Source organism: Oenanthe melanoleuca, chromosome 9 (genome assembly GCF_029582105.1).
Source record: "Oenanthe melanoleuca isolate GR-GAL-2019-014 chromosome 9, OMel1.0, whole genome shotgun sequence".
Lineage (NCBI taxonomy): Eukaryota > Metazoa > Chordata > Aves > Passeriformes > Muscicapidae > Oenanthe > Oenanthe melanoleuca.
In genome coordinates this window covers 21,120,420-21,133,045 of record NC_079343.1, presented here as the reverse complement: position 1 = coordinate 21,133,045, position 12,626 = coordinate 21,120,420, and the positions used below count along the sequence as shown (strand labels likewise).

Here is a 12,626-nt window from a genome sequence, read left to right as displayed (position 1 = left end):
TAGGAAACACTTAGCCCGAGACTTGCCTGTTTAGGGTGGGCATCACCCCACAAGTCCCACCCCCAAGGAGCACCATCCCCAGCACCCAAGGCGGGAGTACGAGAGTGCTCCACCCCGCAGCTGGGTACACCCACCCAGTACCCACAACCCTCACCCATGGACTTACCTTTCCCAAACCCCTCAGTCCCACCCCACCCCCCAAAAACTCCTCGGTTTCCCCCAGCTCCAAACTGGTACCCCATTACTGCCGTGCCCCCAGACCAGAGCAAGGCACTCCCCCAGCAGCCCCCAGCCGCCGCGTCTCCCCTCCGCTATTGTCAGAGGGTTGCCTCTGCCTCTGTCTGCGAAATTAATTCGGAGGTGGAGAGGGAGAATTATGTAAAGTGTGGTTATTCTGGAGCGGCGGGGGAAGCGCGGCTGATGGCAAAGTGCCTTTTTGTGTGTTTAATATGCATTTTTTTCCAGCGGTGCATTTTCAGGCGGGTAATTTGCTGTCTTTTCAGACCCCGATCAGTATCATTTCTCCGGCAATGACAGCTTTTATTTGCACTGAAATGAATGCTGCAAAATTTCCAAGAAATAGCCGAGGCCCTGTTGGCTGCCCACCCCCGCAGGGCCGGGGCATGGGCACCCACCCCCGCAGCCCCCTGCCCACAGCCCCGCTTGGCAGTGGAGTCCTGGGGTTCTGGTGTGCCAGCTTGCAACCCCCAGTTCCCCCTGCCTGGAGCCCGGTGTGCACATCAGCCTGTCACACCTAGGGGTGGGTATACACACCCACACCAAGGTGTGTGCACATTCAGACACCCCTTGTGCATGTGCACAGCCCCCCCTCCATGCACACACACTCTCTCCTAGTTTATGCATACCCCTGCCTGAGCATGTACATACACACACACACACACACACACACCCCTTTTTGTGTGCTGGTGGGTCCCCTCCCCACTTTGTATCCCCCCCCAGACCTTGGCATAGCACCCCCCTGATCCAGAGCTCAGCCAGCATGAGGGTTTGGGGGTCCCCCACTCTACCACAGCACACCCCAATGCTCAGGGAAATCAAGGCACAGAGGGGTGCTCTACACAGCCCCTTCCCTCTGGGCACAGACAGCGATGGGTGGGAGTCTGGAGGAGATGCAGGGGGGTGAGTGTGACGGTTTATCTGCACCTCTGGCTGCTGGGAAAGAGAAAAATGCTGTTTGTGTAGGTGTGTGCCGCGTGTGTGTAGGTGTTTGTGGGCGTTGTGTGCCAGAGCTGGTTTGCCAGAGCCGCTGTGTGAGCATGCGGTGCTGCCTTTGCAGCGCCCGTGATGCTGCGTGTGCACACCTGGCTGTGCCTGCACACACCTGGCTGGGCAGGCACACACCTGGCTGTGCCTGCACACACCTGGCTATCTGGCTGTTCCTGCACACACCTGGCTATGTGTGTACACACCTGGCTGTGCCTGCACACACCTGGCTGGGCATGTGTGTGCCCATGTCAGCCCCTGCCCATGCCATGATGCGTGTGATGAAGTGTCTGCAGCTGTGCCATGGGCACATGTCTACATCTGTGTGTGGGCATCTCTGACTGAGACAGCAGCCCTGGCTGTGCCCAGGCCCATGTGGCCCAGGTGTGACATGAATGGTGTTGCAGGGTGCCCATGCATGTGCAATGCTGCATCCCCTTACAACACTGTGGGGGGCTGTAGGGTCTTGAACCTGGGGTCCCATACACCCCCTGCCCCGGGTCCCCAGCTGCAGAGGTGCTGGTGCCTGGCATGGCCAAGGTTAACTCTGCTGGAGCCCATGGGCACAGTGAGGGAAGCTTTAATTTAATGAAGTGTGAGGCTTTTTATGGGCTTTTAATTACGTGGTGATAATTAACATTATAGGCCTCCGGGTCCTGCTGGTGCCAGGCTGCCCTGTGCCAGCTTCCAACTGTTTGTAAATAAATCCCACGGGGTGCATGGTGCACATCCCAGCTCCTGCTGCAGGGAGCAAAGCCAGCCCCAGCCCCCTCCTCCCCAACCAGGGCACACTGCAAAATGTGAGTCTCCACCATTTTTCCCCCCAGATGCACCCAACCACCTGGACTTTTCCAGCCCTTTGCCTGACCAGAGCTGCCAGCCAGCAGTGCCAAGTTTGGTGAGAGAAGGCACAGGCAGCAGTGCCACACTTGTCACCTCTGCTGCAGCCCAGCCTGGTCAGGAGCAGCCCCCTGTGCTGGGGCTAATAGGAAGCAATCCATCAGGCAGCACTGGGCACACTGCCCACCCGCCAGGCACCCAATGGATTTATCGTCCAGCACCCAGGCAATTTCCTGCCCTCCTCTAATCAATAAAAGAGGGCAGGGGCAAGGCCAGCTTCCCCCCTGCAGGTTATGATGTGTGTGGAGAAATAACAATGCCCCAAGGAATAGGTCAGGAGACCCAGGTGTGTAGGTATGGATCCCACAAATCATTTCCCCATTTCCTGCCAGGACCAGGGGATCAGCACCCATCAGAGTGGGGGACAGATTAAAGCATCTGGATGGCCCCATCCAACAGCACTGGGGGGACTGAGCAAGATCCAGGGTGCCATACACTGCAGCTGTTAGGGCCAGCACCTGGCTGCTTCCCCCACCCACCCAGCCTCACACAGGGAGCCCAGGCCTCCAGGCTCCCCTCCCCCAGCCTTTCCCATTTAATTTTTCCTAATGAAAGGCAGGAGGATGGCGGGGAGCTGGGGCACCAAGGTCGAGGCTGCCTTTAATCAATCCCCGCTGCTGGCTGGGTGCCCGGAGGAGCTGGCGGAGGAGAGGATGGGGGCTGTGGCAGAGGAGGAAGGACAGAGGGGGTTGCAGGGTGCAACTAAGGGGCTTCCAGCACCAACTGGGCCCTGCTTGCCCCCCCAGGACCCTGCTATGCCCTACCCCAAAGAAAAGGCACCGTGAATGCACCATGCTGGCCGTCTGGCCCCAGAGCTGTGCTGGGATCCTGCCAAGGCAGCTTTAACCCTCTGCAGGAGACATCCCCAAAAATCAAACCCCCTACCTACACCCACCTCTCATTGTGGACTACCCTCTTTGCCCACCAGGATGGAGACACTGGACCATCCACAGGCTCAGGCTGCTGAAGGCACTGGGCAAGAGTGTGCAGGGAGCCAGGGGGGACCTGGGGGGTCACCTAGAGCTGGGTGCTGGTGACAGCACTCACCCCGTGCACCAGCACGGTGGGGCCCAGCCCGCGGGTGAGCAGCTCCAGCTGGTGCAGGTAGAGCGGGTAGAGGCTGGTGTCGGCTGGCGGCCGCGGCAAGTACAGGAAGCGCACGGCCGGCGCGGGGCTCTGCTCCAGGACCAGTTTGTTGGCAGCACACACGTACTCATCTGACACTTGGGTGGTGTTGGTCGGGAAGTTCACAACCCCTTCCTCCTCTTCCTCCTCCTCTGCCGGCCCTCCCGGAGGTCTCTGGCAGGTTTGCCAGTGCAGGTGGGTGATGGCATCCCAGGGCACCAGCTGGATCTGGGCCTGGATGCGCAGGTCCTTGAGGAGCTGGCGCAGCTTCTCCTCCTGGGCGTGGGGCATGGTGCCCGCCTCCACGCAGAGGAAGAGGCGCAGGCGGGCCCGGCGCCAGGCCCGCGCCATGTTGAGGACGCAGGCCATCTGCAGCAGGAACAGGCTGCAGGTGTCGGCGTAGCGGGCGCTGTCGGGCCGCAGCAGGTTGACGGGCCAGACGTGGATGGTGGGCGGGGGGCTGGCGGCCCGCCGCAGCTCCCAGGCCTTGTCCAGGCTCTCCAGCTGCCGGGCCAGCAGGACATTGCGCAGCATCTTCAGGGCGTCGGCCACAATGCCCACGTACTCCCGGGCCGACAGCAGTTTGGGGCTGGTGGGTGCCCGCAGCGGGGGGAAGCCCAGGGGCACCTCCTCACGGGCGCTGGTGAAGGCAGGGTGCCGAGCTAGACCGTCCTGCGGCGCCTCGTCGTCGTAGAAGCCCAACACCAGGGTGTTGGGGCGCATCCCGCCTGCCAGAGAGATGGTGCCAGCCCAGCTGAGCAGAGGCAGAGGGCTCCACCAGCCCTCCTGGCACTGCAGGCGTCAACAAGCCACAGCTTGACTTTGGCATTGCCCACCCTGCCGATTTCAGACCCCTCAGGATCACACCTAGACATCTCCAAAACCTGACTTGATTTTTGCACTGCCCACCAAATACCTCTCCCACTTGGCTTTGGGACTGCCCATACTGGGTGCTGCCAAACCCCCTGGCAATATTTCATCCTTCAAGCACCTCAACACTGCCAACAGTGACGCTTCCAAACCCCAACCTGCCTATAGCACTGCTCACCCCAGATGCCTTCAAGAGCAAATTTGGCTCTGGCCTCAACCACCCAGGTGCCTCCAAACCCCTTGGCACTTCTCAGCCCACAGGGACAGCAGGATGGACCCTCGCCCGTGTCCAGACCAGGCACCACTTACCAAGGCCAGAGGTGAAGAGGAGCTGCCGGACGCCATGCCGCACTGAGGGTGCAAGGGTGAGGCTGACAAAGGCCTTGACATTCAGTTTGTCCACCAAGCTCAGCCACGAGTCCTGCTGGGGCTGCAGTGGGTCTGAGGGCAGCATGTCTGAGTGGGGGGGGGGCAAAACCAGCATCAGTGGGACAGATATTCCATAGTGGGGCTAACCCTGGTGTCCATCCCCACTGAAAAACCCTGTGCCTACCCCAGCACCCATGAGATGGAGAGGGGAATGCAGGTGCTTACAGAGAGAAATATAAAGTTATACATAAATGTATAAAAAAAAAAACCCAGGCGGCCCCATCCCCACTCCTGTTTCAGGCCATTAGTCACCACAGCAACAACAGGGAAGGGGGAACAGAGCCTGTGCATCAGCCATGATGCATGCCAGGGAGAGCATCACATGTGCAAACCAACACACCTGAAGGTGCAAACACCCCCAAGGCACCTGGACACACATCAGCAGGCATGAGGTGAGGATGGACACAGGCACACGTGTGAAAGGCTGTGCCAAGTGTGTGCCCATGTATGCTGGGTGTGTGCAGGTGCTAACCTGGCCAGCACATGCCTCATGTGTATGCCAACACTGACACACTCAGGAGCCCCATGTGCACGTGTAGGGATGGACACCTGTGCACACACTGGATAAGTGTGTGTGCACAGGAGGCATGGGACAGACACAACTCACTGATGTCCCCTACAGCAGCCAAGCCCAATGTGCCACACACGTGCTCAGAATGCTGACATTCCCCAGCCATCAACTGGGCAGCAGTGTCAACACAAGAAGCCTGGGAGCACCCTGGCACCACAGCAAAGTGCAGAGACCATTAGCACAGGAGATAGTGCAGATCCTCACCCAAGTCCTGCAGCTCCACATGGCCCAGGACGTAGAGGCCGCTCTTCTTGAGGTCATTGACAAAGTCGATGAGGCGGGCGCTGCCTCGCGGGTTCTGCACCATCAGCAGCATCTGCGGGCGCCAGAACTTGACGTGGTCCTTCCGCACATCCAGCATCAGCAGGTACTTCCGCACCTGGAGCACGGAGGCAGGGAAACAGGTGAGGAACCCTCTTTGTTTCACCAAACCAGCCCCTGGGGATGCCAGGCCTGAGGACATGCTGCCCAGGACACAGCTGAGCTGCCACGGGGACACCAGGTTTCCACCTTGTAAGGGGACAACAGGAGAGTAGGGCTTACCTGATGAAAGATGAGGGCCTGGCTGATGTAGCCCCAGGTACTGCTGGGTGAGAGGTAGTGAAGGGCAAGGAGGAGGAGGAGGAGGAAGCCCAGGCTCGCCGAGGCCGACACGGGGCTGATGAGGAACATCATGACGCAGCAGCCTGCGATGCCCAGCAGGCACGTGTGCCACGTGAAGTACCGGAAAGTGGGCCTGCAGCAGGGAGAAGACACCTGCTGTCACTGGTGCCCATGCTGCCTGTGGGGCACAGCAAGGGGTGCTGTGCCAAAGGGCCACACCACCCAACCCCAGTGATTCTGCTGTGCCAGCCCAGGGCATGTCAGGCACTCCATGCACCAGAGGAGAAGTTATGGAGAGGAGATTGTATCTCCCAGGGCACCGGGCAGCCTGTTGCTGCCAGCCCTGGGCAGACAGGGCAATGATGGCCATGGGGCTGGCACTGCCCTGGCACACCCAGATAGCATTGGGCAGCGCATGGCAGCACTGGCAGCCATGGTGCCCACTCATTCTCGCACAGGGAGGCGGAGGCAGGGAGGCGAGAAGCTGTTATTTTCTCTAATTGCTGTTTTTCCTGAAAGGTAATTAAAATCCTTTTCTGCTGTGCTTGATGGAGACCTCAGTGAGGGGAGGGAGGAGGCAGCAGATGTGGGGTGGGCGACGGGCGTGTTGCTACCCACCCCAGCAGACTCCTCCCAGGCACTGATCCTGCCCCACTCTGTGCCAAGTCAAGGAAGCAGCTGGGCAGGGCAGATGGAGGCAGGGCAGCTACAGCCTGGCACAGCCAAGCACAGCCCCCCCCCTTGCGAATGGGGATTCCCAGGCAGTGCTACCCAGTCCTACTTGTGCAACACCTCTGCCCACCTGGAGGACTCTGCCTGCTGTGGACTCAGCATCCTGCACTGAGGGCAGTGGGCATCACCCAGGAGGGGGATCAGGCTCTCCTCAGCTGTTCCCTGCATCCCAGATTGGGGCAGCCATACCAGCCCAGCCTCACACTAGAGACCCTGCACCCCAGACTCAGACTGCCTGCCACACATACTCCTTCTTCCTGGAAGATATTTTCTCCTCCTCCCACCCAGAATTCCCCTGCCTCCCTCCCCCTTCTCCGTTAGTTTAATTAGTGCTAATGGAAAGTGGGCTCCATCACTGCTTGGCAAACTGCCCGGGGGATGCCGGCCGGGCACAGGCTATAAATTACCTCTGGAAAGCCTAAGCAGAGGGGGCGGGTGGTACCCAGTGGTGCTGGATTTATCTGTACCCACTCAGTAAAGCAGTGCCAGTGCACGAGAACTGAGCCAAGCCAGTGCCATTCCAGGACCTGTTCCCTTCTCCCTCCCCAGGGATAGGGGAGTCTCTGCCCCTCTAATGCCCAGGAGAGGGGTGTTCAGCATCTCTGCCCACCATCTCATCATAAGTCTCAGGCACAGGGATGGCAGGGGAATCACAGACAGAAGGAAGGGATGGGTGTTTGCAAGCATCTCAGCACAGCCTCTCTTCTCCCCTGTGCCAGTGGGTACCTGAAGTTGGGGGCTGAGGCCCATTCCAGTGCCAGGCAGGCCAAATTGACAGTGGCATAAACCAGGAGGAAGAAGATTGTCACGACACTTGCAATGGTGTTGAGCTTCCCAGAAAAGAGCACAACCTGCAGAGAGCACAAGGTGAATGCATACCCTGGGGTGGCACGTCAGGCATGTGCCCAAGACATCCTCATCCACTTGGGGTGTGTCCCAGGCATATGATGGGTAAGCATACAGAAAGGAATCCTTTTCCCTTTTTGTGATTTAATTCATGGGATACCTCCCACCTTAGGGAGGGAAGGGCAGCAGGACACCCAGGGCAGGGGTGCTGGGGGAGGAATCCCAAGGGATAGGGGATGTGCCAGGCTTCACAACACCCAGCCGAGGTGACAACCTTTATCCAGTGAGGCCAGGAAAGAAGCATCACTGACAAACTCACCTGCACCATCAGCCATGAGAGGATCACTGCCATCACTGGGTTCCCACTGGCAGATGTCTTCTTGGCCAGCGCCAGTGCCCGGCCTGCAAGGCAGAGCAGGGAGGTTGGGCTGGGACACCCCAGCAGGCAGCCACAGCTTCAACCATCAGCCAGGAGTCCCATCCCCACCCTGAGTGCTGGGGCGGGGGCAAATTCCAGGGCATGCAGGTGACCCAAACGGGCACACACCAACCCACAAACTACCACCTCCACAACAAGAAGGGAGTTTTCTGGTGTCAGGGCTGGTCCTCAGCAGGGACAACCTGCTGAGTGGGCTCCAACGAGTGCCAGTGCACTCGGAGCACTCACCAAAGAGATCATCCCGGGCCAGAGCATACAGGATGCGGGATGCCCCAATGAGGTTGCTCATGGCTGCAGAGAGAGTGGCAGCATAGATGCCCACAGTGACCAGAGGTGGGAAGATACTGATGTCACGCAAGAAGCCATAGTCTTTCTGCAGGAGGATCCTGGAGAGGGACACAGACACATATTGGCATCTGTCTCAGCTCAGGCCAGCATGCCCTGGCACCAGGCACACCCTGGCATGCAGACAGGTGGTCATACCTGTTGCACGTGGCACACATGAGGAAAGCCAGCAGGTTGTAGACGAGGTAGGTGAAGAGCACAGCAGAGATGGTGCCTCGTGGGATGGAGTAGCTCGGGCGCTTCAGGTCCCCTGTGGGCAGGTGCAGGCAGCGTTAGTGCCCACAGGCACAGCACACCCCTGCTCTCTCCCAGCCTCAGCTCCTGTTCCCAGTGCCACCCTGCCAGGCATCTCCTGTCTATACCTGACATGTTGGAGCCTGCCATGATGCCAGTGCAGCCATTGAACATCACTGCAAACACGGAGCTGAAGCTCATCATCTGCCCGGTGGTGTAGTCCACACGATACCGACCTGCAGGACACACAGGCAGGGGCTGATGGGCTGTCCAGGGTGGAATAGGCCCTTTCATCCATATCTCCACACACAAACCACAGGAGAAACCACCCCACAGCACCTGCTCTGTGCCCACAAGCTGTCCCCATCCTCCAGCAAGCCCCATGTGATGTGGCAGTGCCAGTGGGCACGGTGAGCACAGGGTGGGGGAAGCCTGTCCTCACCGCCCAGGTTGTCTCGCAGGGTTTCGAGGGAGAAGCCGGTGAAGATGCCGTTATCGGTCTCATTGCCACTGACGTTGGGCAGGTGGATGGGCACCTTCAGGGGCCGTGTGGCGAAGAAGCTGACAAGGATGGTGCCCAGGACAGCCGCGACGATGAGGAAGATGAGGAAGGTGGCCTTGGCGTAGATGGAGGCGCCCACAAGGCACACGAGGAGGCAGAGTGCCAGCAGCAGGGTGCCGTAGAGCAGCTCGTACCAGTAGCTCTGGGGCAGAACATGGACTCCTGAGCCCGTTTCTTGCCCTGGGCAGAGATAAGTCAGGATCAGCAAGGCTTGGAGGGGACATCACTGGGAGCTGAGAGCTACCAGCATCGTGTCAGGCATGATGGGCACCAACTCGCTGGCCAGAGGGCTGGGTGAGCCATGCTATGCTGGGCATGGTGCTTGGCAAGCCTGGCACAACTCTAGGGCTGCTCAGTTAAGGGACACCTGCTATCCCATGCCACCAGGCAGGGAAGTACTCACCAGGAGGGATCCCAAAGCTGTCCACCACTGCCTCCACCAGCCCCAGCACATAGAGGGCACTGCCACACACATTGGCCAGAAAAAACATGATTCCGATGCTGCCCCCAAACTCTGGGCCCAAGGCACGGCTGATCATATCTTGCTCGAGTCAAGGGAAGATGTCAGCAGCACAAACCACCATCAGATGCTCCCACCCATCTCTCCAAGAGGGCCCCAGCCTCAGCATGCCATCCCAAGGCCACTGGGTAGCCACAGTTTTGTCCCACATGCCCTGTCCCAGCAGCACGCACAGCAAAGGATACAGTAGGCTCCTCCAGCATCCAGTGCCCCGTTGGTGGCAATGGCACACACAGACAGCACCGTCATCCCGATGATGAAATATGCCACTGCAAACATGGCCAGGGCCTGGTACAACCCAGCATGACCCACCACGAACCCTGCCGAGGATGGGAGAGGCCAGTATGTCCATTAGCTGAGCATGAACAACCTGCAGGACAGAGCTCCTGGGCACTGCCACCACACAGACCTCACCCCAGGGAGGCAAGCAGCCACTCCCATGCCTGTGCCCATAGCTTCCCCCAGGACCTGCCAGCCCCTCTGTTCCAGGGTGAGGATGCTCCCACCTCTCATCCACAGCAGCACACATCAGTGGCCCCCTCCCAAAAGCCAAACAGGGAAGGGGCTCTGCTGCTGGGACCCCCATGCCCTGCTGCCACTCTTGTTCCCCAGAGTGCAAGTCAGGAGCTCCCCACAGGGATCCCGTGCCTGCCCGACAACACAGCAGGAAGCAGAAGCAGTCCGGGTGTCCCTCCCAGCCACGGAACCGCTCCCGGGGAGGGTGGATGGGTGTTCCCGAAGAGAGGGAGCCCAGAGCCCCCCCGCCCTGCCCGGGGTGACGGGAGCGGTCCCGGCTGGTGACACTGCGGGCAGGAAGGGGATGCCCGCGGCTGTGGGCGATGCCCTATCTCAGCCACAAGCCAGGCCGCGGATGTGCCCGCGGGAGAGGCAAGAGGGGGGTGACCGGGGCACCGGCACCGCAAGGAGCCCTTGAGGCGACAGACTTGGGTTTGGGGGCACACGCTGTGGTCCCCAGAGAGCCGCAGGGTGGGTGGGGGTGTTGGTGGAAATAAAGGGATGCCCAAAAAGCATAAGTAGGAGGGGCTGCTAACCCAGGAGATCTGGGGGACGTGTGAGGTGTGAGGCAAGGGGGGAGCGGACAGAGAGAGCTTTGGCTCCTCAGAGTGGGCAAGTTCCTCTTCCTGGCAGCGTTCCTTTCCCTCCACTCGACTCCTCCCCTACAGCCCCGTGGTCCCGGGGTAACAGCCCCGGGCAGGGGGCCAGGTCAGGAGGGAGACGCCGGTGCCGGCTGTGGGGCTGGAGGAGTCCGCGCCTGTATGAAGACCCCAAGCAGGGCAGTGGGAAAGGAGTGAATGATGACAGAGGAATGGTCCCAAGGCCACCTCCATGGGCCAGCGAGGCCCCCTGGGCACGCAGCCAACTCCCGCCCTGGGCTTTCCGTGGGCGGAAAGCGAAAGAGGAAAAGCTTTTCCCGTTCCCGGACCGGGGCAAACATTGCCCGCCCTCGCCTGCCCCGGGCCATGCTGGGGCACCCACTCCCTTCAGGGCCCCCCCAAAGGCTGCCAGCTGCCCCCGTCCATGCCCATCCTGTACCCTACGTCTCCCAAGGGTCACAGTAACAGACTCCTAACCCAAAGTCGGGGCAGACTGGGAAACAATGCGTGCCCTTTGCACACACATAGAGGGGCAGCTGAGTTCTGTCTGCTGGGGGACACCAGGGTTCTGCCCTTGGGACGCTGCTGCGGTGCTGGAGAGAACTGAGGTGCTGGAGCCTGGCACTGGAGGATGCCTGGGAAGCAGCGGGGTTCCAGCACTAGGGAACAGGTGGACATGAGGGCACTGGAATCCCGTTTAGGGAAGACACAGAGGTCCTACTCCAGGAACACCAGAGTTTCGAACTAGGGTCCCTTACGGGAGTCCCAAAGGTCGTAACTGGGTTTCTGTCCTACAGGTTCCTGTCTCTGGGTCCTGAGACCCGAGCTCCCAGCCTAGTGGGATCAGGTGGGGGCACACAGCACTGGGGCCCCGCCCGGGGTGGAACTGAGCAGGAAGGGGAAGGGCACGGCGGCCCCAGACAGTGAGCACTGGGGTACGCACTGGAGTGGAACACTGGCACTGCAGCAGAGACGGAGGCGCAGGAGAGGGCACTGGGAGGGCACCGGTGACCCAGACGGGGTGGCTCGGGGCTCCAGAGGCAGAGGCCCCGGGATTAGACGGGGGCCGGGCTGGGGGTAGCAGGCAGAGCTGGTGACTCTCGGGGGGCCCCGGGCCGCGGCCGGGAGCGGGGGGCGCCCCGGGGGCGGCGGCACTCACCGAGGCGCAGGAAGAGGACGACGCTGAACATGGAGAGCAGCGTGGGCACCACAACGCCCAGGAATGTGGGCAGCTTGCGGGGGGCGGCGGCGGCGGCGGCCCGGCCGCGCTCCCGGCCCCGCTCCTCCTCAGCCGAGCCGCCGCACAGGCGGTACGTGAGCAGCGCGCTCCGCTCCGAGCTCGCCATGGCCCGGCTCGGCTCGGGCCCCGCCGGCCCCGAAAAGCACCCGCGCCCGCTCCCGGCCCCGGCGGCCCCGCCCGCCGACCCGGTCCCGACCCGCCGGGCCCCGCCCCGCACACGGCCCCGCCCCGCGCACGGCCCCGCCCAAGACCCTCCACTCGGGCCACGCCCCGTGACCGCGCCCCTCCGATAAGCCGCGCCCCATTGATAGGCCCCGCCCCGTGCGTGCCCACCATCGAGGCCCCGCCCACAGCCCCCACCCTTGTCACGGCCCCTGTCCCAAAATGCTCTCCCATACTGGTGCCCTGCACCGCCCCCCCCAAGCCTCGCCCCAGCACCCCACAATGCCTTCCCCGCCCGAGTCACTCCACACCCCCAACCCTCCGCCCTTCCGGGGTCTCCCCACTCTGGTACTCGGCACTGTCCCCCCACTCGCGGTCTCCGAATTCTCTCCACTCCTCCCCGCACCCCAAAACACGCCCCTGCATCGCCACGTTCCCCTGTCCCCTACCCCCCAGTGGCCAACACCCGGGCACCCCCGGGAACTCCGGTACAGCCCCCGCCCGTGCCCGCACCCCCGCCCAGCGGCGCTGCCGGCCGGGCTCGGCTGCCCGCGCCAATTACCGGACAATCGGGGCCCCGGGGGCACCTTCCCCCCCTGCCCGCCAGGGCTGAGATCTGCCCAGGCCCCGGGGTCCCACTGCCGCCGCCGCCCGGGGCTGCCGAGCGCCTCGCCAATTAGGTTAATGGGGTTGGCACCGGCACCGGGAG

At 61.5% G+C, this 12,626-nt stretch overlaps 1 protein-coding gene across 3 annotated transcripts; it reads right to left on the bottom strand.

Moving 5' to 3' along the window:
* Positions 1-525: 525 nt before the first annotated feature.
* On the bottom strand, positions 526-11,918 carry SLC12A9 (solute carrier family 12 member 9). Of its 3 annotated transcripts, none has more exons than XM_056499004.1 (14): positions 11,675-11,918; positions 9,586-9,720; positions 9,284-9,421; positions 8,761-9,060; positions 8,447-8,554; positions 8,223-8,334; positions 7,968-8,125; positions 7,620-7,702; positions 7,181-7,305; positions 5,663-5,855; positions 5,324-5,498; positions 4,429-4,575; positions 1,447-3,977; positions 526-1,400 (listed from the first exon to the last, which is right to left on the bottom strand). In XM_056499004.1, the coding sequence occupies exons 1-13, from the start codon at positions 11,859-11,861 to the stop codon at positions 3,142-3,144; spliced, it is 2,697 nt and encodes an 898-aa protein (XP_056354979.1). In that variant the 5' UTR covers positions 11,862-11,918; the 3' UTR covers positions 526-1,400; positions 1,447-3,141. The 3 variants fall into 3 exon arrangements, with proteins under 3 accessions (XP_056354979.1, XP_056354980.1, XP_056354981.1); XM_056499005.1 differs by having other exon boundaries at positions 526-1,382; positions 1,449-3,977; XM_056499006.1 differs by having other exon boundaries at positions 526-1,362; positions 1,449-3,977.
* Positions 11,919-12,626: the final 708 nt, after the last annotated feature.